The 9323-nt window shown below is 40.9% G+C and overlaps 1 protein-coding gene across 3 annotated transcripts in view; it reads right to left on the bottom strand.

The window, feature by feature from the left end:
• Nucleotides 1–7540: 7540 nt before the first annotated feature.
• LOC138374961 (zinc finger protein 480-like) overlaps nt 7541–9323 on the bottom strand; it is a 240769-nt gene continuing 238986 nt past the window's right edge. Inside the window, exon 5 of one of the 3 annotated variants that reach the window (XM_069458191.1) lies at nt 7541–8704. In XM_069458191.1, the coding sequence (XP_069314292.1) occupies nt 7579–8704 (1126 nt within the window). In that variant the 3' untranslated portion in view covers nt 7541–7578. Of the gene's footprint in view, nt 9030–9323 lie in introns of all 3 variants that reach the window. The other 2 variants (XM_069458192.1, XM_069458193.1) reach the window with 2 other exon arrangements.

The following is a 9323-nucleotide window of genomic DNA, read 5'->3' as shown; positions in this document are numbered from 1 at the left end:
ACAGTCCCTGCTGCCTAACAGCACTGACATCACAGGGCCATATGCTCTCTCCAATCCGCACCTGGGTGTGAAGCCCTTGCCAGGACCATGCCCAATGGAGCCTCTTCACAGGGTCATGTCACTGGGTCACAGCGAGATGGAATCTCAGTGGAGATGAGAGGGACTGAGGGAAGGCATGGGTGAGTGTGAGCAAACACGTCAAGCAGGACACTACGGATTCAGAGAAGATCAGCAACGCCACTGTCCCGCACTTCAGAAAGAACAGTCCACTGAGAATGTTACTTTACCTGAGTAAAAGCCTTTCCTGACTCATTTTCTTTCCTCTTCCTCCTCTTCTGGGCTTCTTCCTCACCCAACATGACTTTCCAGAAGTCAATCCTGAATGTCAAAAATATGCTGTTCAATGCTGAGAATCAACAACCCCCTTTCTGTGTCACAGCTATATGAAGAGGAAAGGGTGCCCATGTAAGAAGATGGTCCTCTACTGTCCATGACACCAGGAGGGACAATAAACTCAGGGCCCACGAGGGGTGGGCGGGGCCTGCGCTTCCCCCGGCCTCGCTCCCCTCGCGTGGCGTTCAGCTGTCCGCGTTCAGCGGGCAAAACCTACCAGTGAGGCTGGAGCACCTCAGGGGTCTGGGAACTGGAATCTGGCTGGGAGCGTCAATGTCGGTTGGTGATTGGATTCAGGAAAGTTCCTGTAATTAAAATTAAGTTCAGCAATTAAATTAAACGCTCCCAGAATTTTCTGTGAACGACAGGCAAACTAAAATGTGAATTGCAATACCCTGCCTGGGCTGAATGTGACATTTCACGCCGACGCCCACGGAACATGATAGAAATCCTTTCCATTTGTATTCCCTGATCACTCAGGAGGGAGAGCGTCAGGCCTGAGCTCAGGTTCAGAGACTTTCACAGGGACAACACCCAGGCCGTGGAGGGCTAAGGCCAATGATAAGTTAGGTCATCAAATGTTCCTTTAGAAAAAGCAATAGCTCGGGCCGGACGCCGTGGCTCACGCCTGTAATCCTAGCACTCTGGGAGGTCGAGGTGGGGGAGGATCGCTCGAGGTCAGGAGTTCGAGACCAGCCTTAGCAAGAGTGAGACTCTTGTCTCTACTAAAAATGGAAAGAAATTATATGGACAACTAAAAATATATAGAAAAAATTAGCCGGGCATTGTGGCATGTGCCTGTAGTCTCAGCTACTCGCCTGTAGTCCCAGCTACTCAGTTGGCTGAGGCAGAAGGATTGCTTGAGTACAGGAGTTTGAGGTTGTTGTGACCTAGGCTGACACCACGGCACTCTAACCCCGGCAACAGAGTGAGACTCTTGTCTCAAAAAAAAAAAAAAAAAAAAAAAGAAGAAGAAGAAGAAGAAGAAAACTGCCAGTGTGGTGCACTAGCCTAGCCTCTTGGATTTTTAACAGGTAAGTTGCCTGAGGCAGCCACCAGACAAACCCCTTTTGACAGGGAACCCCTTGCTTGCTATTGGGCACTGGTGGGGACTGAACATCTCACAGCCAGAGTGCCACATGATACTGTGATATAAACTGCTCATACTAGGGCACTCACCAACTCTACCAATAAAATTGGACAGGCTCAATAGAAGTCATTTATCAAATGGAACTCATACATTCAATACTGGGCCCAGCTCAGATCTCAAGGAAGAATTAAACTTCATGAACAAATAGCTATTAATAATCTTACCAAAAGAAGCCAAATGACCCAGAAGGGATGATTCTGATCCTCCTGTGGCTACCTGGGCCACCAGATTCAGAGACATGCCTACCAACTGTATGGAAGGGTTTACTGATGACTCTGGGAAATGACAAGCAGAGGGCCCATTAGGCTGGGGCTACCATAAAGCCAGTGCATGGCCATCTTTAGACTAAGACTGATGAGGACATTCTACCCAACTGGCCAACTATGTGCAATGGTGATGGTTGTGCAGGTCACTCCTACCACTATATCTTGATACATTTTCACTGGCTCAAAGGCCACGTTTCCTAGCCATTTGGTCAGAAGAAAGATACCTGAGGGACTGGATTCTTAAATGATTCCCTGTGTGGTGACAAGGACTAGGCCAACAGCTTCCTGGCTGGAATTGACAAATATATTATATGTCACTCTTATGGATGCGGTGACTAACATGGCCATCCTTGACAGGAACTTATGTCATGCTTTTGGTTCCCCAGAGGACTTCACCCTGACCAAGGAACATTCTTCATTGTCTGAACAAACCAACAATGAGTGTGCTCTAATGGGATATGATGGATTTTCCATGCACCCTGCCATCTGCATGCCAGTGGACCCAATGATCAATGAAACAGCTGACTCACAAGCAACTGAAGAGAAGACATCAACATGGCCTCTAAGTGGGGTGGTACCCCCATCTGAATAGGGTTGTATGGACACTAAACACTGCACTCCAGTGCAAGGAAAACAGCACTGCAATACATGTTGAGAAACAATGAGCTTGATGTGGGCAGAGGTGAACCAGGCAGCTACCTGATAAGGCTGTGCTTGCAAAATCCCAGTCTCAGTGTTCCCAACAATTACGTTTCCTTTTTCTCTTTAAAGTGTACATCCTGGGGCTGGTTTGAGATTCAGGCTGCTATGGTACTATGGTACCCAGGATATGGCTCCTGACCCTGATCTGAAGGCAATGCTCGCCCTGGAAATTGGCAGAGGGAACACAAGATTTTCAAATATGCTCAGCTCAGGAAATGTGTATTCTAATTGCCACTACTGATGAATTCTTAAGTGCAGGTCTGTGAATTGATATTGATGAATCACAAACTTATACTTCAGGGACTGGATGCCTCTTCTGAAAAACTGGATAATCGTTCTTACAGGATTATGTGGTCATTTGTGTATCGCTAATTAATTTAACTATTAATTCACAGGTAGTATTGGTCTATGAAATCATAGTGTAGACATAACAGAAAAACACAATCTCAAGGATGGATGAACATAAACCATTTAAGAATGACAGGAGGCCGGGCGCGGTGGCTCACGCCTGTAATCCTAGCACTCTGGGAGGCCGAGGTGGGCGGATCGTTTGAGCTCAGGAGTTCGAGACCAGCCTGAGCAAGAGCGAGACCCCATCTCTACTAAAAATAGAAAGAAATTATATGGACAGCTAAAAATATATAGAGAAAAAATTAGCCGGGCATGGTGGTGCATGCCTGTAGTCCCAGCTACTCGGGAGGCTGAGACAGGAGGATCGCTTGAGCCCAGGAGTTTGAGGTTGCTGTGAGCTAGGCTGACGCCACGGCACTCACTCTAGCCTGGGCAATAGAGCGAGACTCTGTCTCAAAAAAAAAAAAAAAAAAAAAAAAGAATGACAGGAGATACTTAAAAAATACAGATGTTGATGAGTTGAAGGACAAAAATAAGTAGCCTTCTTACTGAAACTCCATGGTTAAGAAATTTGTCTTTATAACCAGACAACATAGATTAGATACTGAATCAGCCACTTACTGGAATGTGCCTGGATGGATCTTTTAACCTGTTTTTGTATGGGGTTTCCTCCTGTGCAATGAGAATGTCATCAATACTTATTTCAAGAGCTGAAGAAAGTCATTATAAAATAAAAAAGCACTCACAACCATGCTTCTTGATCTAAGTGTGATTGATATAAAGAACGATATATAGCAAACATAGGAAATCACTTTGTGTGTATGTGTGTCTGTGTAATGGGGTCTCATTCCATGGTCCAGGCTTATTTCTCACTCTTAGCCTCAAACAGTCTTCCTGCCTCAGCCTCCCAGGTAGCTAGGATTACAGGTGCACACCTTTGCATTTAACTAGAAATTATTAAAGCAAAAATGTATTTATTTTTGGATGGTAACAAATCTAAGGAGAGTATATTGGGTCTGAGTTTCCTTGGTAAACATAGCACAAACATTGTGTATTCCTGCAAGATCCTTGCTGTGAATAGGAATACCAGCCAGTGGGAAGCGGATGAATAGTCTCCAGGAATCCAGCAGCAGACATTATCTCATTGTCCCAAAATATGATTGAAACCTGGGGAATTTCCCCTCTTCTGTTTTCATTTACCTCTCCAGATGCTGATTAATTGCCACACATTTGATATTTAAGTACCTGATGTTAGATAACTCACACATGAAGAAACTTCAGTTCATCATCATGTATTATCCCAATACTTCCACCAAAGACTTAAAAAGACAATCCAGTTTCATATGAATAAAGAACCAAGTTTGTACCTGCCATTGTCTTATGTGCATTTCCATGTCACAAAATTTGTCTTGAAACATCAACCTCATTTATGTACTTCCTAAATATTTCACTAGAGTAACACAGGGAAGAAATGTAGTGAGCATATAATCTGGACTACAATGCGTGAAAGAGGGGAAAAAAAACCTGTAAAAGAACTATACACAAAAACAAAAAATAAGTATAAACTATGGAATATATTCCTCAGTTCCATACCTTTTGGAAAAATGCTCTTCCAATGAAGTTACTTAATCATTTTCATTATGTAATAAACTCTTCCACACAATAATTTTCATTGGCTATAAAAATTTATTAGGCAATTTAACTAAACAGTATTTCACAAACATTTTTCAATAGCCATATTGTGCGATGGGACTTATGTGTGCAGCCAAGAAAGGAATGTAGTATGCCATTACCATGAGAAAATTGGGATCTTTCCTAACTAAGACACTGGGAGTTTGAAGAGTAAAGATACAATATTGTACTAAAGAATCAGACTACACAGCCTGAGCAAGAGTGAGACCCCGTCTCTACTAAAAATAGAAAGAAATTATATGGACAACTAAAATATATATATACAAAAAATTAGCCGGGCATGGTGGCGCATGCCTGTAGTCCCAGCTACTCGGGAGGCTGAGACAGTAGGATCGCTTAAGCCCAGGAGTTTGAGGTTGCTGTGAGCTAGACTGACGCCACGGCACTCACTCTAGCTCGGGCAATAGAGTGAGACTCTGTCTCAAAAAAAAAAAAAAAAAAAAAAGAATCAGACTACATTGTGTGATGGGGATGTTACACCCCTGTACTCCCTAAGCTTATTCTGCCTACCTGGTCAAGCTGACAATAAACCCTGAGTATTCCCTTTGACAGCAACTGGAAGTTCAAATCACAAGTGGATATCTCCATCGCAACCCCACCCTTTAGCAATCATAACACTGAAAGTCAGTCTTATATACCAGTTCAATAAAGCCAGTTTTGGACAAGCTGCTTTCCCCAGAAAGCCTCATTATGTAACACATTCTCATAACACTTTGATGTATAGTGTTATCACTCTCAACATCTAAACTCAATGTCAGGTTCACTTTAATCAAGTTCCAGTGGAGTGGTCAAAAATAGAACATACCAAAAAGGTTATGAGGGTAAATATAGGAAGTTTCCACTTTATCTACCAAAGTTCCCATTCTGTATGCTCATTTATATGTGCAAGTTCATGAACATTAATATTTTCAAATTATAAATACTGACCACAGCAAGGACAAAAAAAAGACGGTGTTATTTTTATCCTTATTCACCACACTTTTTTTCATTTTATAATATTTTCCATACTACTATATTTGTATTGTTGCTTCATGAAAAATGAAGGTACATGCCATGGGTCTAATTTGGCACACAAAAAGGGGCATGTAGACATATAATAATATAGTGCATGTTTTATCAACAGCAATGCATGTTTGAGGATATGTGAGTCTGAAGTTGCACTGTTAAGGGATTTTCAACATACCCACATAAGTAAGGATCTAGAGTATAGAGAAGAACTCAAGCGCTAACAGTAACTACCCGAAATCATACTGACCTAAGCATATGTATCAAAATGTGTTACGTTGCTTGATTTCACGCCCACACCCACACAACGTTCTAGATGCTTCAACATTAAGGGACTAATGGTATTATTATTGTCTGTTGTGAAGTATCCTCCTGAGGTAGAATAAAATATTGCTGGCAGATAAAATGTGATTCACTCATAGTTATAAAAAAATTAATTTTTTTTTTAGTTAAAACATGAGAACTAGGACACCTTCTATATAAAATAGTTTCAAATTACATTGCCAGTAGGAAAGTGTGAATCCTACTCAGGAACATCCTATATTCATAGCTTTGATTAAAATCTCTACTTTGATATGTCTTCTCTCTTCAATTTCAAAAACAAGACTAACTTTTCATCAGTCTTTGCTAAATAAAAGTTATTGCCATTCAGTGGAGAAGGTGGCCATTGTTTCCTCTGCATTTTTTCTACCACATAATCAGTTCCTAATAACATATTATTCTCTTCTGATAAAAATCCCAATTTCCAAAGGTCACGCTCTATTTCAGTCAATTGGCAGAACATCTTTCCTATAACCACTGTGCCCTTCTGTCAGGAGAAGGGTGTGGTGAATCCAATAAGCATAATGACTGACATCATATTTTTATCTTTTTGTCTGCCCATCTCCATACTCTCTAAATCAGACAATATTTAGTTTCAAAATAAAGTGTCCTTATTCTTCCAGGAAACTGGATAGAAATGATTCTCACTAGTCAAGTCAGTCTGTCAACTCATTCTTTCCAAGACATCAGTATGGAAGGCATATGGAGAGACTTTAAATTTCAAGTTGACACTTACAAACAGTAGTCATTTCAAAAAAACCCAAATAATTATCTTATAACCTAAATATAATGGACCATTTCCATATGACCTTGAACATGTGCTATATATCATGTGATGAGGTTCAACTTATTGTGACTTGTAATTATCTCCAGCATGTAACAGAATATCATAGTTTAATACTGGAGAACAAGAGACTGAGTTATTTCCTGTGTAAATCTTCTGATGTTCTATAGTTACAGTCCATTTCATTTGTACGGTTTCATTGAATATGTATTCACATTCCATTGTATGGTTTTATCAAAGATGTACACTTTGATGTCCATTGTGCTATAACGCCTCGATAAAGCCTCTGACACATACATTTATTGAATTTCTCCTTAGTATGCATTCTCTGATGTTGATTAATGCTATTACTTATGGCCAGGCGCAGTGGCTCACGCCTGTAATCCTAGCACTCTGGGAGGCCGAGGCAGGTGGATCACTGGAGGTCAGGAGTTCGAGACCAACCTGAGCAAGAGCAAGAGTGAGACCTCGTCTCTACTAAAAAAATAGAAAGAATTAACTGGACAACTAAAAATATGTAGAAAAAATTAGCAGGGCATGGTGGCGCATGCCTGTAGTCCCAGCTACTCGGGAAGCTGAGGCAGAAGAATTGCTTAATCCCAGGAGTTTGAGGTTGCTGTGAGCTAGGCTGACGCCACGGCACTCTAGCCAGGGCAAAAGAGTGAGACTCTGTCTCAAAAAAAAAAAAAAAAAAAATGCTACTACTTATGATGTAGAATTTGCCATACTCACTGAAATTGTAAAGTCTCAGTCATGAATGAATTTTCAGATGTTGTGCAGAGTGTGAATTGTGACTGAAGTCCTTACCACATTCATTCATTTGTAAGATTCCCCTCCAATATAAATTTTCTGATGAACTGTATGGGGTATCTCTTGCCTGAGACCTTGCTACATTCATTACATTTGTAGGGTGTCTATCCAGTATGAACAGTCCAATGTTGTGCAAGGTGTGAAACTTGATTGAAGATTTTGCCACAATCATTAGATTTGTAAGGTTTCTTGCCAGTATGAATTCCCCGATGTCGAGTAAGATGTGAATCTCGACTGAAGACCTTGCCACATTCATTACATTTGTAAGGTGTCTCTCCAGTATGAATTGTTTGATGACGAGCCAGACTTGAAACTTGATTGAAGACCTTGCCACATTCGTTACATTTGTAAGGTTTCTCTCCAGTATGAATTCTCTGATGTTGTGCAAGCAGTGAAACTCGATTGAAGGCTTTTCCACATTCATTACATTTGTAAGGTTTTTCTCCTGTATGAATTCTCTGATGTTCTGCAAGATATGAACTGTATCTGAAGACTTTGCCACATTCATTACATTTGTAAGGTTTCTCTACAGTGTGAATTCTCCGGTGTCTAGCAAGGTGTGAAATTTGATTGAAAACCTTGTCACATTCATTACATTTGTAAGGTTTCTCTCCAGTATGAATTCTCCGATGTCGAGTAAGACGTGAATCTCGACTGAAGACCTTGCCACATTCATTACATTTGTAAGGTTTCTCTCCAGTATGAATTCTCCAATGTTCTGCAAGTTTTGAATTGTGGCTGAAGGCCTTTTCACATTCATTACATTTGTAAGGTTTCTCTCCAGTATGAATTATTCGATGACGAGCAAGACTTGAAACTTGACTGAAGACCTTGCCACATTCGTTACATTTGTAAGGTTTCTCTCCAGTATGAATTCTCTGATGCTGTGCAAGGAGTGAAACTCGATTGAAGACCTTGCCACATTCGTTACATTTGTATGGCTTCTCTCCAGTGTGAATTATCCGATGTTGTGCAAGGAGTGAGACTCGATTGAAGGCTTTTCCACATTCATTACATTTGTAAGGTTTCTCTCCCGTATGAATTCTCTGATGTTCTGCAAGTTGTGAATTGTATCTGAAGACTTTGCCACATTCATTACATTTGTAACGTTTCTCTCCCGTATGAATTCTCCGATGTCGTACAAGGTTTGAATTGTGCCTGAAGATCTTGCCACACTCTTTACATTTGGGAGGTTTCTCACCATTATGGATCACTCTATGGTTAGTAAGGCTTGAAGATACACTAAAGGCTTTGCCACACTCATTACATCTGTAAGGTTTTTCCCTAATATATGCCTTCTGTTCTAGTGTGAGTAATGGAGAATCAACAAAATCAATCCTATATTTATTAAAAATGTGGGTTTTGACAGAAGGAATGTTTTGAAGTGGTGAAAATGAGGAAATATGGTTGATATACTTTTCAACTTGATTACACTCATGAGTTTTCCCTTCAGCTTGAAATAGCTGCATTTCTGGCAGATATAGCTGAAAGCTTAATCCACATCCATTGTTAACAGGATTGTTTTCTGCATCACCTCTCAATGTATAGCTTCTCCCTAGGAAAGCAAGAAAGGAGTGGAACTTGAACCCATGGTTCTGGCATGTCTACATTCTGAGAGAAGGACTAGAATCTGCCTCACCTGACTCAGACATTGAAAGGAATATCAGCATACTTAGTATATCATGTTGGCAATGCTGAAAACATAAGGGAATGAGGTGCCATCCTGGAGCAGTGGAGGGTCTGTAGGAGCCAGGAAGATTATAGGTGCATTTGAGAGAGATTATGAGCACAGAAATAAAATAGAAACCAAAATCTCCTGAAAACAGGCAGGAATGGGCCTCTTAGGGAA

The sequence above is a fragment of the Eulemur rufifrons genome, chromosome 24 (genome assembly GCF_041146395.1).
Source record: "Eulemur rufifrons isolate Redbay chromosome 24, OSU_ERuf_1, whole genome shotgun sequence".
Classification (NCBI taxonomy): Eukaryota; Metazoa; Chordata; class Mammalia; order Primates; family Lemuridae; genus Eulemur; species Eulemur rufifrons.
Note: the sequence above shows the minus strand (reverse complement) of the source record. Positions and strands in the feature narration are given on the sequence as shown.